The sequence below is a fragment of the Lipotes vexillifer genome, unplaced genomic scaffold (assembly GCF_000442215.2).
Source record: "Lipotes vexillifer unplaced genomic scaffold, Lipotes_vexillifer_v1.1 scaffold868, whole genome shotgun sequence".
NCBI lineage: Eukaryota > Metazoa > Chordata > Mammalia > Artiodactyla > Lipotidae > Lipotes > Lipotes vexillifer.
In genome coordinates this window covers 660,193-681,772 of record NW_006790424.1, presented here as the reverse complement: position 1 = coordinate 681,772, position 21,580 = coordinate 660,193, and the positions used below count along the sequence as shown (strand labels likewise).

The 21,580-nt window shown below is 39.9% G+C and overlaps 1 protein-coding gene across 1 annotated transcript in view; it reads left to right on the top strand.

Moving 5' to 3' along the window:
* Nucleotides 1-2,421: 2,421 nt before the first annotated feature.
* The window catches only part of VPS4B (vacuolar protein sorting 4 homolog B), a 32,032-nt gene continuing 12,873 nt past the window's right edge, over nucleotides 2,422-21,580 (top strand). Inside the window, exons 1-4 of the mRNA XM_007463698.1 lie at nucleotides 2,422-2,596; nucleotides 13,755-13,866; nucleotides 15,186-15,339; nucleotides 18,459-18,526. Of these exons, the coding sequence (XP_007463760.1) occupies nucleotides 2,570-2,596; nucleotides 13,755-13,866; nucleotides 15,186-15,339; nucleotides 18,459-18,526 (361 nt within the window). The 5' untranslated portion in view covers nucleotides 2,422-2,569. The remainder of the gene's footprint in view (nucleotides 2,597-13,754; nucleotides 13,867-15,185; nucleotides 15,340-18,458; nucleotides 18,527-21,580) is intronic.

Genomic DNA, 21,580 nt, shown 5'->3' with positions numbered 1-21,580 from the left:
AGTTTCTATTTCCATTAGAAGGTAAGCTCCCAAAGAACAGGACTTTTTAAGGAAGCATTTTATTTAAAAATAATATTTACAAAAGAGTTGCAAAGATATAGAGGATTCCCATATATGCTTCACCCAACATCCCCTACTGTTAACAACTTAAATAACCATGGTATACTTATCAAAACTAAGAAATTAGCATCGGTATAATACTATTAGCTAAAATACAGACTTTATTCAGATTTTATCAGTTTTTCCACTGTCTTGTTCTGTTCCAGGATCCAATCCAGAATCCCATATTGCATTTAGTTGTCAGTCTCCTGCAATCTGTGACATGTTTCTCAGTCTTTCCTTGTTTTTTCATGACTTTGACATTTTTGAAGTGCACTGGTTAGGTATTTTATAGATGTTAAAAAAAAAAACTCAATTTGTATTTGTATGGTACTTTCTCATGATGAGACTGAGGTTATAGATTTTTTAAAATACCGCAGGTGACACTCTCCTCATTGCATATCAGGGAGCACATGGTATCAACAGGACTTATTACTGTATTGGTGATAAAAGAGGAAATTTTGACTCTTTGGTTCATATCCAGCACCTAAAACAGCCTGGCACATGGTGGTACTCAACTGTGGTACTCAAATGAATTCTCTTTTCATTATTACATGTCTTGCCTTCCACTAAATTGTAAAATCCTAAATGGCAAAGACCACACCTTATTCGTCTTTGTAGGTTCTTAATGCCCAGTAGACTTGTCTTCAGTGGGTGTTCAGTAAACATTTAGGGATTGAATTGAAAGGTTAATTGGAATCTGGTTGTATCTTCAGGCAAAATCAAGCTTGAAAATCATTAAGGAACCAGCGAGTTATTTTAAGCAGCTCAGTTAAATAGTTTAATATTTATTAAATGTCTATTATGTGCTGATATTCTAAGAGCTGGAGTCCCTATAGTATTTTATCAGTAACTGGAAGGGGACAGGGTGGGTAGGAAGGAGAATTGTTAGACGCAGGCAGAGAGAGGGCTTTAGCTTTGAGCCTGCATGATGGAGATTTGGTGACATATTATTCTAAGGAGAGATCAGAGAAGGAAGTTTGGGGTTTAAGATAATTAATATGGCTTTTAACGTGTTGAATTTTTCTTGTGGGAAAACCCTATGGTTTTTTGGAGCTCTCTGGGAGGTAGCTATAAATGCTGGGCAGAGGACAGGGCAGGCTAGAGATTTAAATTTGAAGCCATTTCTATTCTATTGCTACCTGGAGCCCAGGAAGGGGATAAGATGAGCAGAGCTTGAGTAGTGAGAAAGAAGAGGTCGTCAGACTCTTGAGGAAATTCTGCCCTTAAGAGTAAGAAGGGGAGAAAGTGAAGAGGTTAGAGAAAGGACATTAGGACACTATCCAGAAGAGATTTCAAGAACTGGGTAGTTGACAATACTAAGAAGCGAGGGAGGGAAGTTCTTTATTTAGGAGACACCAGATGTTTGGAAAGAATTAGGGAATGAGTGGGAAATAAAACGTTGGCGTGATTAAACATCTATTTCGCTTTCCTTTGAGAAGCTAAACTATGAAAGGAAGAAAAAGAAGAGGACTGTGCCCGCAAACAACATAATGCTGGAAAAAGGTCTTATTTTAGTTCTGCCACTAATCACTGACATCTGTGGTTCCGCACAAAGCACTCACCTGCTCAAGCCATTAACCTTCCCTGTAACGTTAACTGGAATAAATAATATCTGATCTAACAGTTTCACAAGACTTGTGTTCAGAAGCCTGCATCCCCACCAGACTACCATAAGCTCCTTGAGTGCAGCGCCATACATAACTTTTATTGAAATTCTCGGGGCTTCCTAGAGCCATGACAATAACCAATGAGAAAATGCTTGCGGGATGAAGGGTAGAGCGTGAGCAATAACAAGCGCTAAGGCGTACTGAGATCTTCCCGTTCGCTTATCACTCTGCAGTGCCCTAACCGCTCAGGACTAGCATTCTCCACAACCCTGAGGTAGGTACTTTAATTACCCTCACTTTACACAGGAGTAAATGGTAACGGACCCAAAGTCCCCAACCAGTGGGTCTTGGAGACGGGATAACTTTTTTCACAAGATTGACAGAGCACTCTCCATGCTCCGTCAAGTGAAAGAAGCCAGAACCAGTAACTCATCTCAAAGGATAAGACTTCCGTAAAATGAAGAAAACAGCACAGGGCTCAAGCCTGAGCGGTCTCCCTGCCCCTAGGCCGGAGCCGCAGTGCGCCAGCGCGAAGCCTGACTTCCGCCAGGCCTCGGCGGGCTTAGTTCGGAACTGGGTGGCGCGCGTGGTGATGACGAAAGCGGAAGTACTGAGGCTAGAGGCCGGACAAGAGCCCGCAGAGGCTCGGGGTTGCGGAAGTTTTGTGAGGGTTTGGGGGGCCGCCGGTTGTTGGAGCGCAGTGTTGTTTTGGAACAAGTTCCGGAAAGGAGGCCGCCGCTTGAGGTCCAAGAGCCACCGGCCTGCGCACGTTTGGGGAAGCTCCGGGCTCTACTCGACGTTGCCACTGTAGGTTTCCTCTGCCCCCGTTCCTCCTCGAGGAACCGCCTCATATCTCCGCCATGGCATCCACCTCGAGCAACCTCCAGGTATCGCCATCCTCCCGCCCCCTGGAGAGCCCAAGCCAAGGGGAGGCGCTGGGCGTGGGGTGGGAAGTGGGGGGCGGGGAAGAGGGAGGAAGCGGCGGTGCGCCGGCCCAGAGACAGGTGGGAGAGTCGGACGCTTTCCAAATGCTTCCGGGGTTTCCCAAGCCCACTGGCTTTGTGGGACTTAAGACTTTTGTTGAGGCTTTTGTTTTTGTTTTTTCCTTTTCAAACCAGCCGATTTTGGACCGAGCTGGGCAGAGCTTTGAACAGAGAGGCACGAACGCTGCAGTCAGTGTAAGGGAGAGAGGAAAGAACATAATGTATCCAGTGCATTACTCTGGACCAGTTGAAAATAGGGTGATTCGAGTTCTCTTCTAGTTCCTCAAGCTGGTGTAGCAGAGCTTTTCTTTTCGAGCTGTCAGGCGAATAGAAACGTGAGCACAGTCTCAGAATCTGAGGAATCCGTGAATTAATTGAGCTATACGTTCAGGTGCACGCTAATGGCTCCCAAAATATAGTATATAAATAAGACCATGGAGTTTTCTTAAACTCCTTTGTGACTTCACTTTCCCACCCCTACCGCAGTGAGTTCAGTGTTTTGTTCATAAAGCATGTAATCCTGATACTTTAGACTTAATTGTTAGACCTCTGTGGAATAGAATTCATGGAGATGAGAAATTTTTCAAACAGTGTCTCCCATCCCTAGAATGGATCTGGGGCTTCAGTGGAGTTTAGAATGTGACTTAACCTCGAGAGCTCCAGTCCACTAGTCAAGTTTGGGACAAAAGAGTGGCGTGAATCCCTATATTGAATACATGTCTTGATCTTGCAGTTGAAAAGGCTTTTGTTGAGTGCCTGGTATAGGCACCTGGGATAATTAATAGAGGATCTACTGAGCCCAGGATAATTGATCCTGAAGAAAAATCGCTGAAGGTAGATTGATTTAAATCGAGACCAAATTTTCACTAAAAAGGAGGTGGGGCCCTTGATTGGGACTTTTATCTTGAAAATCAACCCAAAAGATTATGAAAATAAATGTTTTATGTCTTTAACAAAATATAATTGCAACCTGACTTATTTCTTAGAATAAAGAATAGTCATGTGTTGATTTATGTGTATTTTTTCCAGCAAGATTTCATTAAACTAAGATGCAGCAGTCTTCACTTAACATTAGTTTTTTTGTAGCCCCATTCAGAAGGGGTCTTTTTGGTAAATGTACTTGGAAAAAGTATTGGTCATTTGATAAAACTGTTGTTCCTTTGAGGATCAAAGGTGATTTCTTTTGAAATGCCTTGTCTTCATCCTTGTTGGTTTGTCAGTTAACTGCATAGTTTTATTCCACCATCTTTTAAAAATGTTTTTCTTGAAGTTTTATTGATTTACAATATTAGTTTCAGGTGTACAGCATAGTGATTCAGTATTTCTACAGATTATACTCCATTAAAAGTTAATACAAGAGGGCTTCCCTGGTGGCGCAGTGGTTGAGAGTTCGCCTGCCGATGCAGGGGACACGGCTTGGTGCCCCGGTCCAGGAAGATCCGACATGCCGCGGAGCCTGCGCGTCCGGAGCCTGTGCTCTGCAACGGGAGAGGCCACAACAGTGAGAGGCCCGTGTACCGCAAAAAAAAAAAGTTAATACAAGATAATGGCTGTAATTTCCTGTGCTATGCAATATATCCTTGTTGCTCATCTATTTTATACATAGTACACCAACTTTTATTTGTCAGGAGTTTGCATGTGATTTGGGCATTCTACAATATAATTTTCATCTATTTACTGATCTTTTTTATTTTGCAACATTTGCAGTTTCATTCTGTAATCCTTTGCATCAAATTTGAATTGGATTATGGATGTTCTTCAGTGAATCAGCTCGAGATTGACCCATATTAAAGGCATAATTGATAGTGTTAAACAGAGGGAGAAATAATGAGTTATACTTTTATCAGTGGTTGGGTCACAGGTGTGCTTTCTCATTCAGCCGTTTCCACTGTCTAATGTAGGCAATTTGGATGAAGAATATTCAACTAACGAATAGCTTTCTCACTGAACAAGGCAAAATCCCCATAACCAGATGCTTATAATCAAACGGAGGAATGCAGATAACTAAAAATCAAAATAAAATAATGCAGTAATGCTCTAATAGAATTAAAGATTAGTGTGGGAGGGCAGAAAGGAAGGGCTTGTGTAACTCTTCAAGGATAAATGAGAAATGTTCCGCAGAGAAGATGATGTGAGCTTAGATAAGAGTGAAAGGTACTGACACTAATTTTCTGCCTGGTGTTTGATGTGATCTCATTTAGTCCTCAAAACAACTCTTCAAGGTATTACTCCAGTTTCACAGTATAAGAAACCAAAGCTTATTAAGTTTATGATTTTCCCAAAGACATACAGTTAATTAGTATTGAAGACTTGGATTAGTTTTGAATCCAGGTCTATCTGCTTATAAGTTTGTGCTTTTTCACTATGAAGTCATGCCTTCTTGGACAAGAAAGTGGGATGCATTCCACGCAGAGAAAAACAACATATGCCTCAGTCTAGAAGTGTAATAAACCTCGCAGAGGGTTGGGAGAAACTGCAAGTTCATTGTGTATAGAACTCAAAGTTTACTCAGTCCTGAATATTTACTTTTCTGAGTGTCTACTATGCCATGCATTTTGCTACATGTTGGGGAATCATAAAAGAAATGTATCATCCTTGATTTCCAAGGGCTTATATTCTGATGTGAAAACATCAAACATAAAGGGACTACTAGGATACTTTGTGACCTTCGGAAGGATGTAAAAGAGGCAGTGGAAATTTAGAGGAAGCATAGGCTAGGCCTCCTGGGCGTGCTGGGAAGGACTTTGCAGTTGGAGGACCACAGTGACTGCTGAGTGTTGGAGAAGCTGGAGTTTTACAGGGAGACAATGGGATAGGGTATTCCAGGTGGAGAGCACACTGTACACAGAGATGTGAAGTCTGAGCCATCTGGGTTGTCCCTGTAGTTTGGTGTGACGGGAACAGAGTGTGCCAGGTGAGAGGTCAAGCCTAGTTAAGCCACATGACAAGGAGCAGTGTGTGCTGCACATAGGTGATTGGTCCCCATCCTGCTGTCAGAGGGGAGTCAGAGAAGGCAGTAAGCTCACGTTTTTGTTTTAGAATGAAACCATTGTGTGTGTACAGGGCACAGCTTGACAGTGGGGATTACAAGAAGAGGGGGCATATTTGGGGCCAGGGTGGTCCTGAACTTCAGGGGCTTGAAATGCTTGTGGGAACAGTCAGGTAGAACTGTCCATTGAGCAGCTGGGTACATATGTATAGAACTTAGGCTAGGCTGGGAATAAGGATTTGGGAGTTAGTAGCATATGCATGGTAGCAGAGGTGTGGCTGTCTTGGAAAGTTTATAGAATGAGGAAAGACAAGGACCAAGGCACAGACCCAGTGGAATATCAGCGTTTAAGGAGAGAAAAGGGAGCCTGAAAAAGAATCGTGACATAGCCAAGAGTCAAACCTGGAGAGGATGGTGCCTTGATGGCCAAAGGAGGCCATGTGAGGTGTCTCTTACGAGGGCTAAGTGCTCACCTAGTGACCCATAACTAGATAAGTGAGAGATCTCGCAGTCAGGGGGCAGGAAGCATTGCCGTGGGAGTAATCAAGAAACCGAGATGAACTTCGGGTTCTCTTTGGGGCTTTGCTGTGGAGGTGAAGAGGCAAGTATTGAATAAGATGGTAGCTACATGGGAACCTTAGAATTGGGGAGAGCTGGTGTGTTTCTGTTGGTGTTTTGTAGCTATGAGTCTAAGATAGGACTTGCATACATTTTTATGCTAAGGAATGCTCCCCAAAAAAGGGAAAGGTTAGGTTGGGGAGAACAGTTGAGCTGTTATAATTGAGGGGACTAAATGTCTGAGGAGGAAGGTAGGAATGGGCTCCAGAGCACCAGGGAAAGAATCAACTTTGAAAGACAGGGGCTGGGACAGCTTTTCTCCTGAGATGGGTGGGTCTGGAATTTACCCAGTTTCCCAGGGTTTTCTAGCGTGAGCACATCATGGTCTCCTAATCTGAAAAGGACAATCCCAGGTGTTCCCAGCCTTTGTGCTTCCATATTGATGACTGGATCCTGGCTGACACTGAGATTCAGTCAGTCTTGTGCCAGCCTCTTTGCAAGACTCCAGAATATAAAAAAGCCAGTACAACAGGCATGACTCCTGTCCTCATGGAGCTTATATTCTAGTGGGAGAGGACAGGGCAAAACAAAACAAAACCCACATGCACAGAAACAAGCCACTGGAAGGATTTTAAACAGAAGAGTGGCGTGTTTTAAAATTGAATAAGTTTGGGAATCATCAGCCTGAAGATAATCAGCTTCAGTCACTGAGAACAGCTCACATAGGGAGGGAGTAAACAGGACGCCCGAGCCCTGAGGAGCCCTGATACTTCAGCGTCAGGTTCAAGAAGGAGAGTCAGCAAAGGAAACTGAGCAGGAGCTGTCAGCAGCGGGAGGAAAGCGGGCAAAGTGGCGCTTGGGAGCTCGGCAGAGGGCAGCGCTCCAGAAGGGAAGTGATGCTGTTGTAGAATACTGTTGAGAGATCAAGGTGGACACAGAGCTGGTCTTTGGATCTGGCATCACAGAGAACCTTGATATGAGCAGTTTGATAAGATAAGGGACAGAAGCCCAGATTGGCAGCTGAAGGGTAAGGAGAAAAAAAGGAACTGGAAAGAGTAGAGACTGCTCTGGTGAGGTTTGGGTTCTGAACGTAGCAGAGAAACAGAACCAAGCTGAAGGGGGTTTTAGTGTCCAGGATAGCTAAAGGAGGGCTGTTTGCATGCCAGCGGTGGAAGTCCCCTTCCTTGTGGAGCTTCCCTGTATATTAAGGGAGATGGCCAATAAGTGAGTATACAGGGGAACAATGATAAACACAGCAATGGGATAGAAGTGTAGGGTGAGGGGAGGGCTGAGATCAGGGGTGGGGTGCAGCCTTTGAAATAGGAGATTAGGGAGGGCCTCCCTGAGGACTTGGCATGTGAACTATGACTGAAAACGAGACCCTTGTGCATCCACCTGGGGAAAGAGCAGGGAAGAGTGTTGTGGGCAGAGGGGTCCTAGTCCACAGGCTGCCTGAGTGAAGGAGGACTAGAGCGTTGCAGGTGAGACCCAGACAGAGCCAGGGCCCAGGTAGATCACGACCCAGCATTTGGGATTTATTGTTTGCAGTGGGAAGCCATCAAAGTGTGCCCTTCACTGGTGTTGTGTGGACTTCCGTGTCAACTGTGGAAGCAGGCTGACCGCTTAGAGGAGGCTAGGCGGTAGGTTTGACAGATGTGATAGTGGATTGAGCTAGGGTGGTAGCGATGGAGACAGTCAGGGTTATATTCTGAAAGAATAATTGGCACTCGGAAACCATGCAAGACACGGTTAATTTTGTTTCAAATGAAAAATGCTAACAGAAACAAGGGTGAAGTGGAGCATTCATCAGGGGAAAAACAGGTGCATATCCTCCAGTCATCATCTTTGATTAAAGGTTTAACATGTGCTGTCCAGTATGGTAGCCACATGTGGCAATTTAAATTGAAATTTTACTTAAATAAAACTTAAAACTCTTCAGTCACATTAGCCAAAAGTTTCAAAAGCCATATGCTCCCGTATTGGACAGTGCAAATACAGATGCATCCATCATCAGAGACAGGCTGCTTTAAAGTGATTGGTACCATATTTGGAGCTAGATTTTTAAATACTGACTGTATGAGTTTTAACAAATGTCATTTTGGTTCCTGAAAGAGGGCTGACAGCAAATGAGGGGAATGCATAGCTGAAGAGGTGAGTGGCACAGCAATTCAAAATAGCGTAAGAAGGAAATTATAGCCAGAAAAAGGAAGAACTTACTTCTGCTACATGACTTAGCCTCTGAGCCTTCTGGATGCATTTTTATAAGACCAGGTACACCAAACCACCAGTTGACCAGGTGCTGTGACTCCGCCCTTTATATCCTGCTGAGTTTACCAAACTTGGAAATTTAGCTCCAAGTTCAGGCTATTTGAACTGTGAAACATGTACTGCTACATTTTATCAGTTCTGAGACACACCATTTATTTTTCTTCCCTCCTGCCACAGCAGAGGGAAGGCCTCTTCCTCCCATTTATCCCATCTCTATGCAGTCCATGAGCAACTGCTTCAAAATATAATATTTTGAACATATGATTAGTTTTTGGATTATTTGAATAATTTCTTATCTTAATTCTATGCTTATTTTTAATATAGCATAACCATGATTATTTTTTCTACTGACTCTTATTTCTGTTGAATAGTTTTACTACCTAAATTAATACAGGTGGAATGTTTTAGTAAATCATGCTTGTTCTTAATTTGTATGTGTGTGCATATTTTAAAATATTAAAGATAGTTTTCTTAATGAAAATTTTATTTTGAGATGATTGTAGATTCACACGCAGTTGGGAGAAATAATACAGAGAGAGCCTGTGTACCCTTCACCCAGTTGTCTCCAATGGCAGCATCTTGTAAAACTATATAGTACAGTATCACAACCCGGATGTTGACATTGATATATTCTACTGTCTTACTCAGATTTCCCCAGTCTTAAGTGTGTGTGTGTCTGTGCACACAGAGTTCCGTCGAGTTAATTCCTATGTCCCCCGCCGTAGTCATGATACAGAAGAGTTCTCTCCCAAAGGATCCCTCTCGTTGCCCTTTTATAACCACAGTTACTTCCCTTTCTCTTCCCCCCGCATTCCTGTCTCCTGACAATACTAAATGGCTCTTCACCTCTGGTTTTGTCATTTGAGGTTATGTGAATGGAATCATGCAGTATGTAACCTTTTGGGATTGGTTCTTTTCACCTAGCTTAATTCCCTCAAGATTCATCCAAGTTGTGTATATCAGTAGTTCATTCTTTTTTGTTACTGAGTAGTACTCCCTGGTCTGGGTGTACCACGGTTTAACCGTGAAGGGCATCTGGAATGTTCAAGTACAAGTTTTTATGTGAACATAGTCTTTATTTCTCTGAGATAAATGCCCAGGAGTGCAGTTGCTGATTCATGTGGTGGTTGCATGTTTAGATTTGTAAAAAAAACAAACCTGTTTCCCAGAGTGACTGTACCATTTTACATCTCAGCAATGTATAAGTGATCCAGTTCTCTGTATCCTCACCACTGTTTGGCATTGTCACTATTTTTTATTTTAGCCATTCTGATACATGTTTAATGATATCTCACTGTGGTTTTAATTTGCATTTCCCTAACGGCTAGTGATGTTGAACATCTTTTCATGTGCTAATTTGCCATCTGTATATCCTCTTTGGTGAAATGTCTATTTATGTCTTTAGCTTATTTTCTACTTCAGTTGTTTTTAAACTTGATTTTTGAGAGTTCTTTCTGTATTCTAAGTACTAGTCCTTTCCCAAACATGTGGTTTGCAAACATTTCTCCCACTCTTTGGCTTGTCTTTTCATCCTTTTAACAGCCTCTTTTACAGACACAAAATTTTTAAGTTTGATGAGGTCCAATTTATCATTATTTTTTTTCCTTTGAGGTGTAATTGATATATAATGTTATATTAATTTCAGGTGTGCAACATGGTTCGATATTTGTTTATATTGTGAGGTGATCACAGTACATCTGGTTAGCATCTGTCACCATATATAGGTACAAAATATTTTTCTTGTGGCAACTTTCAAAAATACGTAAGAGAGTATTATTAATTATAGTCACCATGCTACACATGACATCCCCATGACTGATTTACTTTATGCTGGAAGTTTGTACCTTTGGACCCCCTTCACCCGTTTCATCCACCCCCCACCTGTGGCAACCACCAGTCTGTTCTCTGTCTGTGAGCTCATTTTTTGTTTTGTTTTTTGGGGTTTTTTTTTTAGATTCCCCATTTAAGTAAGATCATATGGTATTTGTCTTTCTCGGTCTGACTTATTTCACTTAGCATAATGCCCTCAGGTTCCATCCATGTTTTTGCAAATGGCAAGATTTCCTTTTTTATGGCTGAATAATATTTGATATATATATTTTTTCTTTATCCAGTCATCCTTTGGTGGACACTTAGGTGTTTCCATATCTTGGCTGTTGTAAATAATGCTGCAGTGAACATGGGGGTGCACATATCTTTTCAAGTGAATATTTTCATTTTCTTCAGATAAATACCCAGGAGTGGAATTGCTGGATCATATGATAGTTCTGTTTTTAATTTTTTGAGGAACCTCCGTACTATTTTCCATAGTAACTGCACCAATTTATACTTCCATCAACAGTACACTAGAGTTCCCTGTTCTCTACATCCTCACCAACACTTTTTATTTCTTGTCTCTTTGATAATAGCCATTCTGATGGGTGTGAGGTGATAATGCATTGTTTTTTTTTGTTTGTTTTTTGCATTGTTGTTTCGATCTGCATTTCCCTGATGATTTATGATGTTGAGCACCTTTTCATGTACCTGTTGGCCATCTGTGTGTCTTCTTTGGAAAAATGTTTATTCAGATCCACTGCCCATTTTTTGATCAAATTGTTTTGGTTTTTGCTCTTGATTTGTATGAGTATTTTATATTTTTTGATATTAACCCCTTATCAGATATATATGATTTGCAAGTTTTTTCTCCCATTCAGTAGGTTACCTTTTCATTCTGTTGATGATTTCCTTTGCTGTGCAGAAGCTTTTTTGTTTGATGTAGTCACACTTATTTTTGCTTTTGTTGCCTTTGTGGCATCAAATCCAAAAAATTATCACCAAGACCAACGTGAAGGAGCTTATCATCTGTGTTTTCTTCTAGGAGTTTTATGGTTTCAGGTCTATGTTCAAATCTTTACTCCATTTTGAGTTATTTTTGTGTATTGTATAAGATAGTATTCATTTTCATTCTTTTGCATTTGGCTGTCCAGTTTTCCCAGCATCATTTATTGAAGAGACTGTTCTTTCCCCATCATACGTTCTTTGCTCCTTTGTGGTAAATTAATTGAGAACATATGTGTTGGTTTATTCCTGGGCTCTTTCTTCTGTTCCATTGATCTATGTGTCTTTTTTAATGCCAATACACTGTTTTTATTTTTTCTTTTTATATATTGTGCTTTTGGTGTCAAGTCTAAGAACCCTTTGCCTAGCCCTAGATGGTGAAGATACTCTTTGTTTTTTCTAAGGATTTTATAGTTTTACTTTTTTTTTTTTTTTTTTTGTGGTACTCGGGTCTCTCACTGTTGTGGCCTCTCCCGTTGCGGAGCACAGGCTCCAGACGCGCAGGCTCAGCGGCCATGGCTCACGGGCCTAGCCGCTCCGCCACATGTGGGATCTTCCCAGACCGGGGCACAAACCCGTGTCCCCTGCATCGGCAGGTGGACTTTCAACCACTGCCACCAGGGAAGCCCTACATTTTATATTTAAGTCCGTGATCCATTTCAAGTTAATTTTTGTACAGAGTACAAGGTTTAGTTTGAGGTGTTCTCCCTCTCTCTTTTTTTTTTGGCTTATGGATGTTCATTTGCTCTGGAACCATTTCTTTAAAAGCCTATCTTTCTGCCATTAACTTGCCTTTCTATATCTTTGTCAAAATTCAGTTGGACGTAGCTGTATGGATCTATTTCTGGTAGTTGTGTGTGGGGTTTTTTTTTAAAGTTATTTACAACTTTTGAACTTACAAAACAGAAACAGACTCACAGACTTAGAGAACGAACTTATGGTTGCGGGGCTGGGGGAGGGACAGTTAGGAAGTTTGGGATGACATGTCCACACTGCTGTATTCAAAATGGATCTGGGCTTCCCTCGTGGTGCAGTGCCTAAGAATCCTCCTGCCAGTGCAGGGGACGTGGGTTCCAGCCCTGGTCCGGGAAGATCCCACATGCTGCGGAGCAACTAAGCCCCGTGCGCCACAACTACTGAGCCTGCGCTCTAGAGCCCGCGAGCCACACCTACTGAGCCCGCACACAGCACAACTACTGAAGCCCCCAAGCCTAGAGCCTGCGCTCCACAACAAGAGAAGACACCACAGTAAGAAGCCCGCGTACCGCAACGCAGAGCAGCCCCCACTTGCCACAACTAGAGAAAACCCAAACGTGGCAACAAAGACCCAACGCAGCCAAAATTTAAAAAATAAAATAAGTTTTAATAAAGTAAAATAAAATGGATAACCAACCAGGACCTACTGTATAGTACAGGGAACTCTGCTCAATATTATGTAACAACCTAAATGGGAAAAGAACTTGAAAAAGAATAGATATGTGTATATGTACAACTGAATCACTGTGCTGCACACCTGAAACTAACATAGCATTGCTAATCAACTCTACTCCAATATAAAATAAAAAGTTTAAAGAAAAGTACTACAAAAGTTGCCCATTTCATTATGGAATTTCTGGAAGATGTGAAGAAGTAGAAAATGAAAAAAATTGAGTCTTATCGAAGATAAGCTCTGTGAAATTTCCTTCCCATCTTTCTTCTGTGCTTTTTAAAAGTTTATTTATTTGTTTGTTTGCTGTTGTTTCAAATACTTGATCTCATGCTATATGTAAAAATTGTATAATGCTTTTTAAAAACTTCCTTTATTCATTTTTCCATATTATTATGAATATTGCTTAATATTTAACAATCCTACTTTTTATATTGTGTGGCATCTTTTTGCTATTTAAAATTTAAGTTTTCAAGTTTTGTTTTTGTTTTTTCAAAAGACCTCTCTGGTTTGTCTTTGCTCAGTGAACCTTTTAGTTAATTACTGAGTTAAAAGATTTGGGTATTTTTCAGACTCTTGGTATTTCATTGCCCTATTGCTTCTGAAGGGGTTTTACCCCGTTTAAATTTTACTGTTGTCATATGCTTTAGACATTTGATTTTTGAGAATTTCCATAAATGCTTTTAACTTGAATTTTCATGTTACTTGATTATTCCTTACTAGCCCTGAGCTTGACTTTTGTTGAGTGAAAAATTATGTGAGAATCTCAGTGATTGGTACTAGTTAAAGAGGTGTTCAGATAGCATTTACCTATAGAAGAAATGTAATTTGCATTTTATAAATAATTATAATTTATAATACAATGCAGTTGTGATTTAGAAAAAAAAGGTAGATTTGTTTTAAGGTTGCTTTCATTTTTAAAGAAAACGTTCAACGTGATTATTTATTTCAGACTTATGCTATGCTTTGATTTTGATGGTATAGTTTTGCCTCCCTTCAAACAGAAAGCGATAGATCTTGCTAGCAAAGCAGCCCAGGAAGACAAAGCTGGGAACTACGAGGAAGCCCTTCAACTCTACCAACACGCTGTACAGTATTTTCTCCATGTAGTTAAATGTAAGGTCATCATTTGTTTTTTTATTTAAAAACACTAAAAGAAAAGATTATTCTATTTCATTTATAAAAATTGAAGTACAATGTCAGAAAATTATAAACCATCAATTTGCAAAAAAGTCCCACTAGCTTCTTAGTAGTTTTTAAGTACTCAGCCGACAAATGTGCACAGCTGTTATAGTTATTACTTTGTACACCTCAACATATTAAAATGCCATATAGTCAGTGGGAAAAGTTTTCATTTTACTGGTTATGTACCCAGATTATGTAATCTGGACCTACTCATTTTCTAAACATCTCTTTGAAAGTAGATGTTTTAAAAATAGGTTGGGGGACTTTCCTGGTGGACCAGTGGTTAAGACTCCACACTTCCACTGCAGGGGGCGTGGGTTCGATCCCTGGTGGGGAAACTAAGATCCCACATGCTGTGCTGCGCAGCCAAAACAGAAACAAACAAAAATAGGTTGGGAGACATTTTGTGTATTTCCAAATATGTATTCAGTGTTTACCACCTGCCAGCTACTGTTCTAGGCACTGAGATACAGCAGTGAGGAAGAAATGGATAACGACCCCTGCCTTCATGGATCTTAAACCTAATGCTGAACATATGTGAAATAAGACATTGAAAAAGTGTCTTTCTGGCAAACTTCGTTTTTTTTTAAATAAAAGTTTTAGCAGTTGGATAATTTAGGATTTTCTTTTGAGCTTCCCTATTTAATTTTGAGGTTTTTCTGTCACATTAAAGTGAAACTAAGAATGAATCATAACATATAAGATAGGTGGGGCTAATCCCATACACTGCGTATATTGCTGAAGTCTCCTTTTCAAACAGCTCTCACAGGGGCCTTTAGTAAAATTACTGTACTGGTGGTACTCATAATATATGGGACTTCTGTCACTTTTTATACTCTGAAATAAAGCTTATGTAGACATTGATGGAAATGGTTAATATTGCTTTACTTACATTTGTCTTATAATTGGTTTTGTATGAGATAAGCAGCTTTTAGCTGTCTGCACAGAATGTAAGGGAAGAGTATGAAGCCCACAGAATATTAAATAATTTCTTCTTATTATTTAACATTAACTTAAGATATCCTCGTGTCTTGCTCAGAACTCTTTCTGACTCACACTCACTGTTGGCCCCCAACCCTGCTGGAGGAAGGAATAGAAAAGATTGATAATCATGGATTATGATGAGCTAGAGATGATCTTTTCTCTCTCCTCCGAAATAGATTTTCCTTTTTGGAAAAGTATGTCTAGGAGTTTTATACCTGTCTGTAAAGAATACTAAAGGAAAAATCTCTCTCGTTTCCCTTCAATAGATGAAGCACAGGGTGATAAAGCCAAGCAAAGTATCAGGGCGAAATGTACAGAGTATCTTGATAGAGCGGAAAAACTGAAGGAGTACCTGAAGAAGGAGAAGAGACCACAGAAGCCGGTGAAGGAGGGACAGCCAAGTCCAGCTGATGAGAAGGGGTGTGTATTTTACAGTGAGACTGTATTGTATCGAATTACAGGATAAAATTTAATTTAATTTGTGAAGTAAATTTCTTTTGTTTAAACTAGGTGTTGGCAAACTGTGACTCATGGGCCAAATCTGACCTGCTGCCTGCTTTCGTAACTAAAGTTTTATTGGAACACGGCCTCATGCCTTCACTTACCTGTTGTCTGTGGCTGTTTTTGTGCTGTACCAGCAAAGCTGAGTAGTTGTGACAAGGAACCGTATGGCCTACAAAATCTAAAATATTTACTGTCTTGTCCTTTACAGAAAAAGTTTGTGGACCCCTAGTTCACCAAGATTCGGGGGTGATACACCTCAAATTGCTCTCCTTGACTGCCTGGTAGTAGTAGAAAAAACATTTGGTAGGAATGCTACTCAACTCTTTACCCTCTGGCCATTATGTAATGAAGTTTAAAATTGTAGGAGTAATCTGTGAATTGAATCTTTGACTAGTAGTATTGACTTAGTACTAAGCACACGGACAAAATGAAAAACAACTCTGGTAATGTAAAACAAATTTTGGATATATAAGTTTTTTGATGTGGATTTACATCAGATTTGCTTTACTTTATCATTGTAAAGAAAGCGACACAGCATAATTTATATAAACATCAAAACTCATTTTTGAATTGTCTTCCTAGACGGGGGATATATATCACTTACAGATGCAGAATTTATATATTCAACACCTAATGTGTGCATGTCAGGCTCTGTGCTGAGCAGTGGGAACGTATTCTACCCAGATCCTCTGATCATTCTATTAATTGGTGCCAGAAGTGGTTCCAAGTGACAACATACTCTGAGAAAACAAGACTCTGGGGTGGGGTTATCTGGCCTCGTTGGACATGAAGGCAGGAAATTCTGGTTAGCATTATAGGATGTAATACTTACAGTTCATGGTAAGCAGTGGTACAAGCAACTTAGATAACCCCTGTGGTCAGCAGGCATGGAGTGCCCTGAAGGCAGTGCTTTGGGGGCTTTGTGGCTACTACGAAAGGCCATTTTAAGAACTAGAGTTGACAGCCTGCCTCAAATTACATGGGAGAGTTTGAAAAAACTTATAAGCTCAAGGTTTTATATTCTCTGTTCAAGACATGGTCGGGGAACCGGAGAGTTCCTCTGATACCCTAAGAATATTTTATCTTATAGCTCTAGCATTGGCATGACAAAAATTAGACCCCAGCTGATCTCGTAGCTTATTGGATTTCAAAATCAGTTGAACCTCACTGGGTTTCTTGTGTGAAAGCTGGGGCATGTATTGTAAGACTGGGACTCCAGATGAAAATGAAATGAAAGCTGTTGGGAAGGATCAGTTGACCTCAAGTACCTGGACCCCCAGATTTCGCTGAGACCCCCTGGCCCGCAGAACCGTCCTCTCCCCCAGGAGTTGAGCCTCACCTGGTCTTGCTTGGAGACCGTGTAGTGTCCCTCCTAAGATGTCTGCCTAGCAGGGGGATGCCAGTTCTGTGTTGGATGGCAGGACCCACTTTAAGCTGAAATGGGGTAAAGCAAAGAAGTAATTACCTCTTGCTAATGGATGCACAAAAATAAATGGAGATAAAGCACAGATGCTCACAGACACAGTTCAAAGCTGTGGCAGCTTGGTGCTGAGATGGAGTGTGGTTTTCGGAAGGCTCTTGGCGGGGCCCCTCTCACTGCTCAGGGTGCGTGCTGCCTCATAAGAGCTCACTGTAAAACAAATGCTAAATGCTATTTTTGTTTTTTGCCTTCATTAAAGCGATGATCGTCTTTGGATATCTTTCAGTTACTGAAAACAGGTACTAATGTAGGTCTTTTGTGGAAGCAAAATGGCATAAAGCAAACTTTGGGAAAGCAGGGATCCCTGTAATGCATTCCCTTACAGAATTCGAGGGCCAGGGAGTCAAGTTTGGATTCCGCATGGCTAGGAGAAATGCTTCCCTTCACCAGGGTAGTTCCAGCAGGGATCCCACTGCTGCCAGCTCCCTTGCCCAGCATTCCGGTGCCGGGGAGTAGGCAGTAGGCCCTGCCACAGCGCCTTCAGCTAAGCAGTGCTTTCACCTACAGGCGTCTCCTTGCATGCAGCCCCTACCTCAGTTGCTTGCTTCTGCCTTCCAGCAGGACTTTGGTCTCCTGTGGAGCCTCAGCTGCAGGGGAGCCTGGGAAGGGCAGTTTTATAACAAGTACAGTCTTTACTGTACAAGAAAACACAGTAGAAGAAGGTTGGAGTGAATGTCAAGGTGAATCAGTTTGCAGTCTCCACCTTACCCATAAATAACCCCACCACCCTGTGATAACCAAGCAAGCCCATTCTGAGATAAAACCTGTCGATCTTTTTACTCCCCTTTATGTCTTATTTGTGAAAAATAATGGAATGCCATATTTTTTGCTTTGAAGATTGCAGTATATTCTGTCACATGCTAATTCTTATAATTGAATATACATTATCTCTAATTTTTTCCCTATCGCAAACAATATGGGCATGATTATCCTTGTAGTCAAATCCTTCAACTCATTTAAAATTGTTTGCTCAGAATAAATCCCTAGGTATGAAATGTGTGCATTGATCTCCTTGTTCTTTGGGGTTGATTCATTTTCATCAAAAGCTTCATCCATCCTTTGGAACTCCTAGGCTAAGGGTTATGCACCTTTGTACCTTAAATAGTTGATATTTGGGGGGGGGGGTTTCCTCCTAGTTATGGCTTCTTGTTCTAATATATAATTTGCCTGGTCCTCATTTTTTTTTATTGTTAATTGTTTACAGCACTCCTGTAATTCATCTTAAATCTTGGTGGAATGAGGTGTGGGTCATGCATTTATGAATTAATATCAGTACATAAATAGGTATGTTGTGGGAATTTGGAGCTAGTTCCTGACTTCATTCTGGTCATTTTGTCCATTTCCTGTTCATGATTCCATTTTGATGGGTAATATGCCTGCTTACTATTTTATTTAGTATATTCTGAAAAGTAATAAAATAAGCTTAACTTTTAATGTGAATGTCTTACTTTGCCACTTAAATTACGGATATTTCAGATTAATCTTTTCCTTTATTTTTTGCCTTACTTTGATAGGAATGAGTGATCATTTGAATATATTAAATTCTTTTTATTAGGAATGACAGTGATGGGGAAGGAGAATCTGATGATCCTGAAAAAAAGAAACTACAGAGCCAACTTCAAGGTTGCTTTAGATTTCATTTTTAAATTTACTATTTTATTTTTAAAAAGCTCATAGTGAATTGTCTATTTGAATTGGGTTTTTTTCCCACCTGTATTTAAATGAGGTTCAAGAACTGGCTTTGGTTCCCAGTGGTCACATGCTGGCTTTGTTGAGACCATTTTTATAAGATTTGCTCTATAGGGTCTCTAATGGGTTGGGTTTTTTCCACACAGTAAAAATATTGTTTCATTTTATATCTGCCTTAAAAAGCTTACTCTCTTTCATTTTGTCTTATTTGCCCCCTTTTAGAGAGGGTAGCAGTTATACTATTAGCTTACTATAAAATCTGATGGTATTGAAATTTCCTGTCAGAGGAACAGAATGCATTAGGACTCACACTTGGCTTTTATTGCTGTTGCTGTAGCTTATTCATTGATGCTATTTTTTTCATGTTTCCTACCTGCTCTTCCTAATCTGCTTTTTTCTCCTATTTCAGCATTCACATTTACATTTCCCTCTTTCCGCTTTCAGTTTTTTACCTTCCACACCTATAAAAGCCCTTTCTCCTCTACTGTAGTGAAGTGGCATGATCCAGAGGGCATAGTTTGTAGCTGCATTCACATCTGGATTCCACTCTGGCATCTGCTGCTTAAATCTGTCTATGCTTGGGCAAGTTCCCTAACCTCTCAGAGTCTGAGACCCAACTCTAAAATGGAAGTTAAGAATACTTTCAGGGCAATTAAAAGGTTAATGACAATGTAAAAACTGCCTAATATTACATCTGACAGTACTAGGGACTCAATAAATAGTAGCTCTGTGTATCTAAAAAGGCATCTGTTTAATTGCTGGCTTCTTTAGCTACTGAGACTTGATTGTTCTTTGATATGTTATCTAATGATTTTTCAAGTTGAATTTTATGCTAAGTCATTGGTAACATGTATTTTATTCATTTGAATCTTGCTGAATAGAACACATATCTGGGAAAGATATCCATTAAGGCCAGACCTTTAATCTTGCTATTCTGATCTCCATTTTGGTAATATTTCTGTCTTACCGACCCCTCTGGGATGTATAGGGTAATACTATAAGGATAGTATTTTGAAAACGCTACAGTTAACGAGGGTATTTTTACACGCCAGCGTCAATGGTGGGTGTAGTCCAAGGGCAGTAACTGAGTTTCCACTGCCTCGAGCAGTGTCATACTTCATCCTCAGTAAGTATTTTTGGGCAACCCAGTGGTCCATGCCAAGTGGCTTTATTTTACTTGTAAGGCAAAAAGCTTTTTTCTATCTGTTCTTTTGGTTTTGTTCCTCCTCTCTCTGGCTCTGCCCCACTGAAGTAAAAATTGGATTGTATCTTTAATTTTGAAAAAGATACCATTTTTAATAAGGAATTTTTTTTAACATTTCCTGTGAGTGATGATTAGGCCCAAGGATGTATAAAAATACAGATGCTTAAAACATTTAAAAGAGGAAATTTATTTGGAATTTCAGGATGAAATAGAATATGAAGGAGTCCTAGCCTTTCGTATCTGAGAATCCTTTTTCTCAATCTTTTAGTTTCATGGTTTGCTCATGGATTTCATCATATAATATCCTTTTTTGAATCTTTCCTCATTTTTCCTGAAACAATTTTCCAAATCTTTTAAATTCTGTTTTAGGTTATGACATTAAGTGTAATATTTTATTATTAAAATTAAAGTTCATGATTTGAATTTTCTGTTAATTTTGATATTCAGTGACTTTGAGGTTAAATAACATTAGTATAATAAATAGTATAATCAAAAAACTGGATAAATTTGTACAATTGGGAATTATCAAATTATTAGGCTTTTATTTTCTAATAATCCCTCTCTTTTAATTTTAAAAATCATTCATCAGTGTCTAATAATTGATACTACTTTTGTCTAAATAGTCTTTTATCACTGAACATTCCAAAGTCACCTAGCTTAAACTTTTAAAGCGAAAAGTATTAGTTAAATGTGAAGATAAATTATGACACATTTAGAAAATTCATAACAAAAAATTTTAGTTGACCAGATAATGCTTATATATAAATTTACTTTTATTTAACTGACACAAAATCCTATCAGATGATGTAATATTTTCCTCATGTAGGGTTACTAATCTGTATGGGACATAGAAAAGAAAAAGTGAATTGGCTATTTTTCTTAATTTATACTTAGTCTGAACTTTTAGAATGCTAAAAGTGTTTATGGTTTCATTTCTTTTTTTTTTTTCCATAAACTTATTTATTTTCGTCTGTGTTGGGTCTTCGTTGCTGTGCGCGGGCTTTCTCTAGTTGTGGCGAGCGGGGGCTACTCTTCCTTGCTGTGCGCGGGCTTCTCATTGCGGTGGCTTCTTTTGTTCCAGAGCACGGGCTCTAGGTGTGCAGGCTCAGTAGTTGTGGCTTGCAGGCTCTAGAGCGCAGGCTCAGTAGTTTGTGGCACATGGGCTTAGTTGCTCTGCGGCATGTGGGATCTTTCCGGACCAGGGCTCGAACCCATGTCCCCTGCATTGGCAGGCGGATTCTTAACCATTGTGCCACCAGGGAAGTCCCTCATTTCATTTTAATTGTATAGCTAAAGATTTTCATAATTTAGGGAAGTAAGTTGCAGAGTATAGCATTCTTAGAATAATAGATGATCTTTCAAAACAAGAAAAAATACCCATAAAACTAATATCATAGGCAATCAGTAGATCGTGTGAGTGGTGATATTATACTTAATACAATTACACATCACCTTTGAACAGGCTACTTTGTAGTTTGTAGTTGAGCAATTTCTATATTCTGAAAATTGGGAAAGATTTTGATAAAAGATCTGGAAAGTTTTGCCAGCACGCTATAGTAAGAGAAATCTTCTGTGGACTCTTACTGATTTTTACTTCTCCTTACTGCAACAGTTTGCTATGGCTTTTGAATATATTGTGTTCAAAAACTAAATCATTTGAATGACTTTGTTAATGTACAAAAATTGTAAATAGGTCTATTTAGAAGCCGGATAGAAAATTTGGCAAACCTTGGGAAAGTATTGCAAGTCTGTAAGAGTACACCTTCTCCTCTCCATCATCCCCG